At 43.4% G+C, this 14,029-nt stretch overlaps 1 protein-coding gene across 1 annotated transcript in view; it reads right to left on the bottom strand.

Moving 5' to 3' along the window:
• Positions 1–398: 398 nt before the first annotated feature.
• The window catches only part of LOC118364389 (inactive phospholipase C-like protein 2), a 61,849-nt gene continuing 48,218 nt past the window's right edge, over positions 399–14,029 (bottom strand). The window contains exons 5-7 of the mRNA XM_035745893.2: positions 10,317–10,392; positions 5,563–5,672; positions 399–1,962 (exon numbers count right to left, since the gene is read on the bottom strand). Coding sequence (XP_035601786.1) covers positions 1,777–1,962; positions 5,563–5,672; positions 10,317–10,392 — 372 coding nt within the window. The 3' untranslated portion in view covers positions 399–1,776. The remainder of the gene's footprint in view (positions 1,963–5,562; positions 5,673–10,316; positions 10,393–14,029) is intronic.

Raw genomic sequence — 14,029 nt, forward strand, 5'->3', positions numbered from 1 at the left:
TGCTTGTTTTTCTGTGCCGACCAGTGACCACAATGCAGTGGTCTATCAAGGAAATAAAGTGGAAACAAACAGTGACAAAAAAAGAAGAATTGTGCCTGTTTTTATGGGTTATCAGCTGTGCGTGCAGGTCTGTGTGTATCTGAGAACATGTGCCAGACACGCATGTGGTTCGCTAGATATCCCTTGGGTCTTTCCACTCCTATCAGCACATTGTAAACGAATCTACGGAGATCCTTCAGTTCCTCCAGCAGCTCCATACGATGGCTGGGATATCCAGACCCTGAAGTCTCTGTCTGCCCTTGAACAGTAATAGCATTAATACAACAGAAAACAGCACACTGTAGAATGTTAATGAATGTTCATTCGGTCGGTCATTGAATCTGACACCAGACACGATAAATGATTTAACGTGGTTTATTATGAAGGTTTCAGGAATTAACAGAAAAGCAAAACTGGTATTTTTTTCTTCTTTTTCTCTCCATCGGTAAAAATGGTTAACAACAGTTATAAATACAACAACTGTCACGACACTGAAGTTTGTGAATGACTTTTTGTCCCAGTGTGGCCCAGTTAAAACACTGGTGGGTGAGATCCAGAGGTGGTGGTGGGTGGCTAAAGTTGACCAGGAGCAACGCTGTTTCAGCACTGTGGAGAGAATGAACAAAATACAAACTAGAAGCAACTGGTGGGCAAAAGCAGGTTAAGACAGATGGATGCGAGGAAGAGCAGCTCTTTCCTCACCACCTATCCCTTTTGTTGACTGATTTGTAGCAATGAGGCACAGTCATATATGAAACCGTATTCATGAATAGGGTTTTGTTTTGTTACCAGGACGGGTTGAGAAGCTATTATTACTTTGTACACCTTACTCAAGCCTCTCACGTGGAATGATACCAAAACGTAGACCTAACGAGTTATTCTCTCCATGGTTCCTTCCCTAAGCAGTTTCTGGTTGTGTTTAAGACTCCAACTGCCACCCTTTGGACCACACACTGAGGTTGAAAGTCTCTATCCGTCCCTCGTCTCGACAAAGGTACTCTCCAGTGGGAAAGTGTAAAGGACACAATTTCACATCTGTACAGACAAATAAAATAGTTATTTTTCATGGACGAGCCATTTCCTTTACAAAATAAATCTTATTTCTCAAGAATACAATAATAAAATGAAGCACGCTGCAAAAAAAGTAACAGAACTCCATATATAAACATACTATTTTGGCAGACAAGAACAAGTTCATTATTGTAAACAGCTCTCGCCTCCCTTTTCTTCTTTCCTTCTCTCCATTGTTCCTGTTTCCTATTATATTCACAGCTCTAATTTCTGGTTGGTCAGAAATCCATAAATTGTGCTTAAGAAATCCTTGGACCCTTTAGAGCAGCTCTCCTAGGGTCAGACCCTGGGGTCTGCCTTTAAATAAGTGCACTCTCTCTACAGTAGGTCACGGCTTTAAGACTGTCCCGTGGCTGCAAGTTCACTTGACCCTCCTAGTTGACCTGCAACATCTTGCTGTTGGACGTTGAGGTGGGCAGGAGGGGTTAAGGGCTTTTTGTGTGGTACCTGGTTAAGCAAAGGGAGGTTGGGGTGGGAATGGAATGGTTGTATACGGCACTGGAATAAGAATAGTTGTGTGTGGCAACGGCACTAGAACAGGTATACTGTAGTTAGGTTTGTGTGGGACTGCGGTAAGGAGATTTATGTATGCCACTAGGGTAGGGCAAGGGGCTTGGAGGTATGAAGGGTTTAGGGCGTAAGCCTTCAGTTGTCCTCCTCAGAGAGCTAGTCCTCCCCCGTGGCTTTCTCAGGGATGGTGTCCAGGCTGCGTGGTCGGGCCCTGGACTCGGAGCCCGCCGTGCTCCCTGAAGGCCCGTCCTTACTGAGGTTACAGGTGAGGGCGGCATAGTGGATCTGCTTCAGGCTCTCCTGGACCTCACTCTTTGCGTGCTTTAGCAGGTCTGCCTGGCCCTGGAGGGGAGGAAGGGACATGACAGGAATGACAATATAGAGACAATGGAGCATGTATTAACAACTTTAATCTCCAGTTTAAACAGAAAGACACAGGGTGAAACCAATTGTACCTTCAAAAAGGTCACGAAGCGAGAGAGTAGTGTGGTACTAACTGTTTAATCTTCGTTGTATGCGGTCAGACATTGGAGTCCTACACCTCCCCAATACCCACAGAGCGTAACCGCTGCTTCTGTGTATAATGAATTATGCAGCGTAGCCAAACACTCACCAGGCACCAACTCAATTTCCCGGGGACCATGTATAAATGATGAGCCCAAACGCTCATGAGGTGAGCATGCAATTAACGCATGCAAATATCACAAATAAATATGCGGAAGGTCATTCCCCGATAATTACCCCTTGCATTGACACAGGGATTAAATGAACGGCATGAAGACAAATACATCAGACAGTGTGTGCAATCTAACTAGCTCAGACATAGGCTCTTATTCCACCATGCTGCAGCTGAAAAACAAATGTCAATTTAAACCTAGCTACCTTATGTCCCTTCTGTAAACAAACTCAAAAAATATAGTTTTTTCCTTATTTAGTGAAGCTCAACTGCACGGTGGAATCATAATCTCTGAAGTGTTCGCTCTGAAGTTGTTTCTTGAATTTAAATTCACTGCTTATGTCGGTCATCAAAACAAACATTAAGTTAAACCTCTTACATGTAACTAAATGTAATCGAAAATGTAATCATCGTAATCCCCAAAAGTAATTATTTATCATGAGATAAACAATAACTAGTAATGCGGCATACTCCAAGGTTAAACTCTCACTTTTCTAGTAAAAATAGTTATAAATTGCAGAGGTGTAGTCACTATTGAGGACACAAGCTTAATTACACAGATCATATTTTGATTATTTCCTATTCAACAAAACTGTATGTATAAGGCTGGAAATTACATTTTTTCAAATCCATTAAGATTTCACCTTCCTTAGAACTGTAAAATACATATTTGTATATTTACTGTTAGAGGAAAATGTAGTGTTAGAAAAGTTTCTAAAGGTCTCTCGATCAAAACATGGGCCCCATCGCATTGAACATCTCTCGGAGCTCTCGCTTCACTTCCTGAACCTGTTAGGAACTCGCCTTTCATCTCATTTTAATATTCTCCATCTACGACAAACAAATGATTTGTTAATTTATTAATTATTTTAGAAATATTACATAAGTATTCAGACCCTTTACTCAGTACTTTCTTGAAGCACATTTGGCAGCAATTACAGTCGAGTCTTCTTGGGTATGACACTACAAGCTTGGCACACCTGTATTTGGGAGTTTCTCCCATTCTTCTCTGCAGATCCTCTCAAGCTCTGTGAGGTTGGAGGGGAAGCTTTGCTGCACAGCTATTTTCAGGTCTCTCCAGAGATGTTAGATTGGCTTCAAGTCAGGGCTCTGGCTGGGCCACTCAAGGACATTCAGAGACTTGTCCCGAAGACACTCCTGCATTGTCTTGGCTGTGTGCTTAGGGTGGTTGTCCTGTTGGAAGGTGAACCTTCACCCCAGTCAGAGCTCTGGAGCAGGTTTTCGTTAAGGAACTCTGTACTTTGCTCCGTTCCTCTTTCCCTCGATCCTGACTAGTCTCCCAGTCCTTGTCGCTGAAAAACACCCCCACCGCATTATGCTGCCACCACACTTCACTGTAGGGATGGTGCCAGGTTTCCTTCGGACGTGACCCTTGGCATTCAAGCCAAAGAGTTCAATCTTGGTTTCATCAGACCATTGAATCTTGTTTCTCATGGTCTGAGTGTCTTTAAGGGTCTTTTGGCAAACGGGCCGTCATGTGCCTTTTATTGAGGAGTGGTTTCCGTCTGGCCACTCTACCATAAAGGCCTGATGGTTGTCCTTCTGGAAGGTTCTACCATCTCCACAGACGAACTCTAAAGCTCTGTCAGAGTGACCATCAGGTTCTTGGTCACCTCCCTGACCAAGGCCCTTCCCTGATTGCTCAGTTTAGCCGGGCGGTTCCGGCTCAGTTTGGCCGGGTGGTTGGTGGTTCCAAACTTTTTATTTTATTTTTATTTCACCTTTATTTAACCAGGTAGGCTAGTTGAGAACAAGTTCTCATTTGCAACTGCGACCTGGCCAAGATAAAGCATAGCAGTGTGAACAGACAACAACACATGGAGTAAACATGGAGTAAACAATTAACAAGTCAATAACACAGTAGAATAAAAAATAAAAGAGTCTACATACATTGTGTGCAAAAGGCATGAGGAGGTAGGCGAATAATTACAATTTTGTAGATTAACACTGGAGTGATAAATTATCAGATGGTCATGTACAGGTAGAGATATTGGTGTGCAAAAGAGCAGAAAAATAAATAAATATAAACAGTATGGGGAAGAGGTAGGTAAAATTGGGTGGGCTATTTACCGATAGACTATGTACAGCTGCAGCGATCGGTTAGCTGCTCAGATAGCAGATGTTTGAAGTTGGTGAGGGAGATAAGTCTCCAACTTCAGCGATTTTTGCAATTCGTTCCAGTCACAGGCAGCAGAGAATTGGAACGAAAGGCGGCCAAATGAGGTGTTGGCTTTAGGGATGATCAGTGAGATACACCTGCTGGAGCGCGTGCTACGGGTGGGTGTTGCCATCGTGACCAGTGAACTGAGATAAGGCGGAGCTTTACCAAGCATGGACTTGGAGCCAGTGGGTCTGGCGACGAATATGTAGCGAGGGCCAGCCGACTAGAGCATACAGGTCGCAGTGGTGGGTGATATAAGGTGATTCAGTAACAAAACGGATGGCACTGTGATAAACTGCATCCAGTTTGCTGAGTAGAGTGTTGGAAGCTATTTTGTAGATGACATCGCCGAAGTCGAGGATTGGTAGGATAGTCAGTTTTACTAGGGTAAGTTTGGCGGCGTGAGTGAAGGAGGCTTTGTTGCGGAATAGAAAGCCGACTCTTGATTTGATTTTAGATTGGAGATGTTTGATATGTGTCTGGAAGGAGAGTTTACAGCCAGACACCTAGGTACTTATAGATGTCCACATATTCTAGCTCGGAACCATCCAGGGTGGTGAACTTCTTCCATTTAAGAATGATGCGAGGCCACTGTGTTTTTAGGGACCTTCAATGCTGCAGAAATCGTTCAGTCTCATAGCAAAGAGTCTGAATACTTACAAAAATAAGGTATCTGTTTTTGTTATTAATACATTTTCAAAATATTTCTAAAAACCTGTTTTCGCTTTGTCATTATGGGGTATTGTGTGTAGATTGCTGACGAATGTGAATAAAGTCAAGGGGTCTGAATACTTTCCGAGGGCACTGTAGGTGAATTAAATGGTATGAGGGATATCCCTGCTGCAAGTGGTGTCAGATTTCACATCCTGCTTCATACAGGCAGAAGAGACATACTTCCTGTGTCAGAATCAGGGCTACCACTCAATGCAAGCCATTTTGATCTACGGTGTCCACAGAACGATTTATACGTGATGGTTTTAAACGGTTTATTGGTAGCTAAAATAGATTAAACAAAAGCTAAAAACTGTCACAAAAAAAAGATTGCAGAAACAAATTACTCAAACTAGGTGGTCATTATCCTTACCTTGAGGATGGTTATGTTCCAGGTGAAGCTCTCCACAGCCTTGGCCAGCTTCCTGCCCTTCAGGCCCTCCTTTACCGCCATGTCATGGAGGTTCTCATGGAACGCCATCGCTGGGGAGAGAGGGGACACATGACTTTTACGCTCTGTATTCACACACATTTGTCACAGAGGCTAGCAGTGACGTACAATGCATTTATATGCTAGTTTTGCATGAAATGCCAATTGGGGTTAGGCAAGTATCAGCACTATGAGAAAAGTCTCAAGTTAAGGCCTTCACACATTTGGTTTCATTCTTGACGTGTGAGACAATGATAAAACACCAACACACTTTAGATGATCATACGTTAAGTATTCATTTTGGATTCAACCATCAGCCCGTCAGTTTTGTATGTTTGTCTCTCAGTGTACATAGCAATTACACCAGCCTGAAAACAGCTGCCCAGCAGACAACATGAGGAAGGAAGCAAAGCCGGTGAGGTCAAGATGGAGTGAGAGACATATTCTTGAAAGCATGAGAGAAAGAGAGAGCAAGACTAGCATGGGCAGGGCAGACAGACACGACATTAGCATCAAGGTGCTGAGCAGAGGAGGGACTTGTCTCCCGAGGAGCTCCCTTCCTCTCCTTCCCCTCTTCCCTCCTCTCTCTCAGACTGCATGCTGCTCTCCGTTAGGATACACAGACGAACATTGCCGTGTGTTTCATTTGAGTCACGTTGCAGTGGAGTCCACAACATCAGAGCAACAGCTGAGGGTCTGGCCATTAAGGTGCTCTGTAACGGGAGCTTGGTATACTACTGATAGTAGTCACCAGACTCAGCTGATGGCAGACACACACACACAAACAAACACAAGCTGAAACGGTCGGACTGAGCATGCTCAGATCTATCACGGCGCTCTATCAGCTCTGGGTCAGTTCCCAGCCCTGTTGGTGTTGTTTCCATGGCAACACCAAATACCATACATTTGAGATATACGGTGGGTGTGGGTTGGATGGATGGATGGATGTTGAGGAGATTCTGAGGTCTGTGATATTGGCACTCCAGCAGTTAGCACATAGCTGACCTAGACGAAGAGTCTACACAGAAAATGGCCCAAAAAATGTTCACAAATTAGGCCCTGGTTGAGGCTATTATTGTATACTCTTACAGAGAATGCGTAGGGCATAGACTTTTTTTTGGACCATACACAGTGCTAATAATCTGTTCCTCCCAGCCATTTTGAATTGGTGCACTGTGAAACATCTGAATGATTCCGGAATGATTATCCCCCACCCTCAGGTGTTGTGCTGCTGTAACTACAGTCACAACTGTTGTACTCATGAAGCATGACTGTGCTGGAAAGACACACACACACAAACTCTCAGCCGGGGTTGCTTAGCAACGCAGTGTAGGGGAGGGGGGGGGGCTAATTCTGTAATTCTGAGCAAACCCTTTCAAACTCAATTCTCTGCAAGCGTATGTTCGCTGAAAGAGACTGTATAGAGCCACCAAAAGGTTCTCAGTCACCTTTGACAGTCCATAACCGAGCGGCAGGTAGGAAAGGGGTTTGCCGTGGCCAATAACAATACAACAGGGATTAGCTTCTTCAGATGGTGTTATCTTCTCCCTCGTCTGCCTGGAGCTCAATAACTCAGCATAATGAACTTGGACCAGAGTGCCCAGTCATAGGAAATATTCATGAAACCGTTTCCCCAACCTGTATTGTAGCCTACAATGTTTACTAGCTTTATTAATAATGGATTGAATCGCAAAAGCAACACATTGATTGAGTGTCCCCAATCCTCCTGAATAGATGATGCATTTGACCCTGTAGAATAATCACCTACGGCATTTAATGGCCATTACTGTAATGGTGTTTTTCCATTCATCTTATGTTCCACATTTTCTCTTTAGCTTACTCTGTCCAGACTAGGTGTATTTTGGGGTTCAGCTATTGAATTGTCCCAGATGTTATTTGGTACCCGTGTGAGTGTCAAGTATTGCATTTGATCTGTGCGCTTTAGACAGTAAGTTTAAAGTGCGGCAGGATAGCCTAGTGGTTAGAGCATTGGGCTAGTAACCGAAAGGTTGCATGTTTGAATCCCCGAGCTGACAAGGAACAAATCTGTCGTTCTGCCCCTGAACAAGGCAGTTAACCCATCATTGAAAATAAGACTTTGTTCTCAACTGACCTGCCTAGTTAAATAAAAAAAATAAGTAGTGAGCTTTGTTTATTGTTACCCAGAGGGTCTTTTGAGGCGGTTTGCTCTCTGAGCAGTTATGATGGATGACTCCGAACTCCAGTTGCTTTTTGCTGGAATGTTCTGCTCACTGTCCGGAGGGAATACAGGTTGTATTGACCCATTTTCCACTCACACTCACAGCTGACAATACGTATCGATGAAAATACAACATCTGTTGTGTCCTATTTTGCTAAATGTCAGTGGTTGAATCCAGCCCAGTAGATTTGATATGGTGCCTGGTAGGGACCTGCCTTTGGCAGCTAATGTGGAAGCCCATGTTTAACTTGTTTAGTTGTCTTGTGAGCCCATATTAAGTAATGAAATAATACAAATACTTATGAAGCATTTCCTAGCTTCAGTAGCCTATCATTTTGGCTCAACTGAGTGGCCTAGTTAGGTACATTTTAGGGATGGGAATTTGAAAAAATGTCTGTGTTTGAGTACTCATGGAAATAATTGAGTACTCACATGTTAGCGTGAAACGGGGCTGAAGGCAAAAAAGTTTGCGCTATGCTGGTTGTTCTGATACAGAATTGAAAACCAAACTTACATTTTTCACTGCACTTGACATACTTCAAAGAATACACACACCTTACTCGAGTTTGAAATTGTCAGTGCTTAGAAATGTGACCAACTAAGTTGCATTTGTGAATTTCGAGTACTTGTATTCGAATCATTAGTAAACAAATGCAAACCTTAAGTCTGGTACTGTGTACGTGTGCCCATCCCTAGTTACTTTTAGGTTCATTTTTCATAGACATTTCAAAGATTAGAGGCAAATAGCTATACATTGAAAAAGTGTGATGGTTTCATAGCAACTTTGAAGAGGAATGCTTTCAGACTATGGACACAATATACTGTAATACTACAGATCTAGCGAACACCAAAAAGTGAACCATCTGAGCACAATTCCGTATCACCCTGCTGCCTAGAGAAATAGTTGTTTTTGTTGTTCCTTTCATCACCATTCCTTTAGGCCGTTCACATCTAAACTCTCAGACTACCAATGGCTAAGGTCTCGGGCAGCAGCTTGAAGGCAGGCCCTGTAGGTGTTGTGATGAATACGAAGAGGAGACGACGGCGAGAAGCCATTGATTTGCGACGCACACCTCAGTTAAAAAGACACTCCTCCACCCCCCTGATGAGCCAAGACAATGGACTATGAATATTTTATATGTCATCCATCTGGAAACCAATAAATCCCAGCCCCCTGGAACGGTGGCCTGTTTTTCCTCACTCGGCGCTCCATGCAAGTTACTCCATGATAAATGAAACATCTACAATGCTTAGATGGAAAACATTGCTGAAATACGCTGCATTAGATTAGACACAGACGTCTAAATTATCCTCTCATTGAATATGATTTTATTTGTATTGGAGTAAATCTACAGGTCAATTTTATGCTGCTTTTTAAAGCACACAATTTGGTTTTGCAGAGTTTGAACCACTAGAGCTCTTTCTAGAAATATCCACCTTGTTGAGTTCTCCTCATAATGGGGGAAGGAAGAGAGAGTGAACATTCTGACAGCTTCTCAAGCGAAGACTCTCCCACCTTGGAGCGAGGGGTGGGATCTCTGCCAGCTGCCAATCACACTATCAAGGCTCCAAGATCCTCCCGATCCCCCAAGCCCCAGAGCAGACTGGATTAACACTGCCCCTGTCCAGGTCAAGTCAACACATTATTCAGGGCCAGAAGGCTATACTCAGAGACTCACCAAAGGAGTGGGATAAACAGTGCTAATAGCACAGATATAATAAAATTGCAAGACTACACAAGCTGCAATATTCATATCAAAGTGCAAACGCAGAATTATCCTCACAATGAGATAAAATATTTTCCAATCAATTGCTCATACAATGATTCCCGTTCATTTAGTTATAAAATGGGATTGATCTCGTTCTGCAGGTCTTGTAGCGGTGCGGTTCCTGGTGGAAACCAGGCATAAAGGGACCGCTGCCGCCTGCCAGTCTTTGATGTTGTTTTGTTCAGAACCTGGGTGTTTAACACCTCAGCTGCAACCCTCCTAATTAGAGGAGCAGCGAGGCCGACGCCGTGAGAATCATCAAAAACCAGGCAGAACCAAAGCAGCGTTTCAAAGCATCCGGGTCACAGAAATGAGCATGAATCAAATGTTAATAACTTATGTAACAGGGCCGGCATAAATCAGTCCATCTTTTTTGTTAGCTGCCGCTCTCCATGGCAGACTTCAGAGAGGGGGGATGATTGTACATGAAAGGAAGAAGGGAAGATCTGAGGGACAGTGGATCTTTGCAGAGAAATGGGCTTTTCATGTTAAACGCTCTTTATTCAGCTCTATCCCTCTCGAGTGTTGGGCCAGTAACCAGAAGGTAAAAATCTGTCATTCTGCCCCTGAACAAGGCAGTTAACCCACTGTTCCCAGGATGCCGAAGACGTGGACGTCGATTAAGGCAGCCCCCCTGCACCTCTCTGATTCAGTTAAATGCGGAAGACAATGTATTCAACTGAAATGTGTTGGACAACTGACTAGGTATCCCCCTTTCCCTTTCTTACCTGCTTTCTGGGTTAGCAGTATTCGGTCATAGACTCCCTCAGAGTTCTCCAGCAGAGTCTTGCTGGTCTGGATCATCTGTCAGGAGAGGAGAAAACAGTCCATATGAACCTCTTTATTCCCTTTACAGCAGCCTGGCATCCTGCGGTGGTGCGCAATCTTCATTTTGTGAAGTATGTATCCAGTGCGGGGGAGAAAGAAGCCTAGGCCCTTATTACAGAGACACAGGGCCAAGCAGCGGGAGTTGTGCTGAGGCACGGTAAAAACAGAGGGAGGGGAGTGTATCAGAGCATGTTATTGAAAGTTGCAAGACAACTAGGGTATTACAGTAATTGCATGTTACCGTTATAAAAAGTCCTGTTTCAGAGTTGGTCTGAAAACACGTGATTTCAAGAGTAGGTTATTATTGTTTATTACAGCAATCTGTTGTAAATCTGTTGTAAAGGCGTAACGCAGCCTTATCTGTGGCATTACAGCTGGGTAGCGGACCGCTAAATGTAGCTCCCTGCCTTAATTGAGTGCACACACTTCTGACCTCCATGACTGTGTTGAAATTGTCATGGTGGCTCTGATCACAGATAGAGGCCCATTTCCACTTCTTATGCCTGACCAAAAAATAAACACCCCAAAATACATCCCTGGTACATCGGGGGTATTTCGGGGGGTTAATGATGCGTGTGTTTACCGTCATGGATCCTGGTAAATACCCACTGCACGACCCAGGAGCCATACACACGGGTACGACCATCTGGATCTTTCTCCCTTATTACCGCCTCTCGGAGTGCAATTAATACGATCATCTGAAGGAAATGATGTATCATCTAAAATTAGAATAGGTTTCTTAATGAGATTCTGGGGCGAGATGACACAGTTACGGCAGCCTTCCGGGTGCTGGGCTTTATGTTCGCTGCTCTGGTGTAATTGACTTGTACATTCCCTCAGTGACTTAAGAGCACTGCAAGGTCACATAATAAAAGCAGGTCCTTGTTCCATTGCCAAGGCAGACCGGTCGGGGGGCTTGGGGTGGGGAGCGTGGGCAATTGTTTCAGCAGAGCTCCAGTTGCCAAGTCAATCTCTGACGGGCAGCCGGTGACCCAACAAACATGCGCGCGCCCCCGCCCCGAGATCGATGCCTGTTGCTGTGCCAGTTTTCCAACCAGTGAGAAAGAGGAGAGTACCTACTTAGGAGCATTGAGAGCGATGTGACAGGAGCTAAGGGGATCAGCAGCACTGTGACTGTGTGTCTGTGACAGCCTGTCCATGGTGGACTGCTGGGCTGGGCGTTCCACTTCAGGCAGTGAAGAGAGAGATGAAGGTTTCAAACAGAGACTCCAGCCCTCTACACCCAAATGGGGACATTAGGTAATAAAGATATTAGAAAATGTTCTTTGGTGATACATAATTTGAAAATTAGGAGTGACTTACAAAATTAGTTTGAAAGCACTGATAATTAATAATATGGCCTATATATTTATTGAGGTGGGCATCAAACCTAGTTTTATGAGGGCAACCCAGAGCATTCCTACAGTCTGTGATGAGTGTAACACGTTGTGACTAAGCTGAGGGAGGCGGGCGTGGTGTGTGAGGGAGGAGGGGGGGCTGTTTGTGACAGTCCACAGCTGCAGTAACAGGGCTGGAGGCTGTCAGGCACACTGATTACTTTACTAATGGGTGAAGAAATTACAGCCTTGGTGACAGACACAGCAACATGGGGAGGTATTTATAGTGGATTGAGAGGTAAGCAGCTGATCTGAACGCTGGCTTTGCTCGCTAAATACTAGCTATGGTGATTTGTGTATTTTGTGGTGCTACTGGGAGTGTTTTACAAGGCCTCAAAATGGTAATGGTTATCATAAACAAACTACTACTTTGTAGAACATTGGTACTTCCCTTTTTTCTAGTAAAATCTACACAATACATTTACAACACGAAGAACAGCACTTTCAATTTAGACAATTTCTGCAGAGGAGCACTTTGAAGATACTGGGAGCACTTTGAAGATACTGGAAGAGTCCACATTTAATTTTCATCTGCAAACAAAACCAGGCAAACCCATAATAGAGTAGTTTATATCTACAGTTGAAGTCTGAAGTTTACATACACCTTAGCCAAATACATTTAAACGCCGACCTAAGTGTATGTAAACTTCCGATTTCAACGGTATTTACTTAGTCGAACCTGCAAGTAAGCATTTCATTCACTGTGTACTTACTCCATGTAGGCTTACAATATATCACGTGTACATGACGGAAAAACTAACTTGACTAGAATTTTTTGTAGATACTTTTTGAAGTTGTTGTGTAATCTATGCAAGATAAATATTCCTCGCAAGGCGCATTCAAGTTATGAGTGCCAAAGGGAGGGAAACCTGCATTCTAACAAGCAGTCAATGCACAACAATTCTTAATTCAATCGTGGGGGAAAATAACCGTTTTAAATAGCATTTGTTTTACAAAAAGAGAGGTGGATCCCGGCTTTCCATTCATACTTATTTCTATACTCCTAAATATGCTGAACTGCACCATTTTAAACCAAGAGTTTTTAGCAGCGGCATGGTTGAGCACGTTACCGCTCTGCAATTCACCTCGAGTGCATAGGGAGAGTGGACCGAAACGTAACACGGGTCAATTGTAGGGTAACTTGGGGTAAAACACTTCCCTACCTCAACATTTTTGGGAGTGATGAGACAGATTACATATTTAGTTGAGCAAGAGTAGTGACAACCAGGGAAAGTGTTGGAGGGGGGAAAAAATGGTACATGAAGTGGTTTCTGTGAGAAGTACAGGTAAGGGGCGTGTCAGCATAATGTATTTATTCCTTTTGGATGTCCTTTTAAAATGTCGCCCAAACTGAGCTTCTCAGTCCTTCTACATAAAATGTATCCAGGGGACGAGGACACACAAGTCATTGTCTAACGATTAACTCATGATCCAAACTGTACTGACGTCTGTCCATGACTCTCAATGAGTGAGACACTTGAGTAGAATTACGAAAGACTCATTTGTTCTCAGGTTAGTTAGCACATTACCTTCATGCTCTGTGTGGGGGTTCTAAAGTCAAGAGAAAGACATTATGAATACATTAGGTAAATGACATGCAATGCTATGCTAATGGTGTACTGATGCCGTCTGTGGCCTTTGACCTGTGTTTCTACAGTGGATAATAAGCTTCACCAATACTTCTCCAGGATTTATGCTTTGTACAAGGCAAACATGTCTGACACAGAAAACAGCTGGTGTCAAATAGAAATATCAAAAGTATGAATATTTTAAAGCGTATTCAATACATATTCAGAGCAAATTGGCTACAGATTTGAGAATGAAATATCAGATGTTCCTTTTTCCATGGCCACGTGGATAATCTCGCAGAGCTTTCAAGTTGTTGTTAACTTGCGCTCTGTATTGTAGCATATACATTAGATAAGTAATGAAACATTCAAAATGGGGATGAAGGGGATTCTATAACACTCTTGTACTATTAAGGTACATTGATTGCGGTGAGGTGTAAGGCGTAATAGGTCTGTATTGAAATAGCCTCAATGACACATTATAAACTGGGTGTTCAGCACTGAATGCTGATTGGCCGACAGCCGTGGTATATGAGACCATATACAATGGGTATGACAAAACACATATTTTTAGTGCTCTAATTACATTGGTAACCCGTTTATAATAGCAATAAGACACCTCGGGGGTTTGTGGTATATGGCCAATAT

Source organism: Oncorhynchus keta, chromosome 31 (genome assembly GCF_023373465.1).
Source record: "Oncorhynchus keta strain PuntledgeMale-10-30-2019 chromosome 31, Oket_V2, whole genome shotgun sequence".
NCBI classification, from domain to species: Eukaryota; Metazoa; Chordata; class Actinopteri; order Salmoniformes; family Salmonidae; genus Oncorhynchus; species Oncorhynchus keta.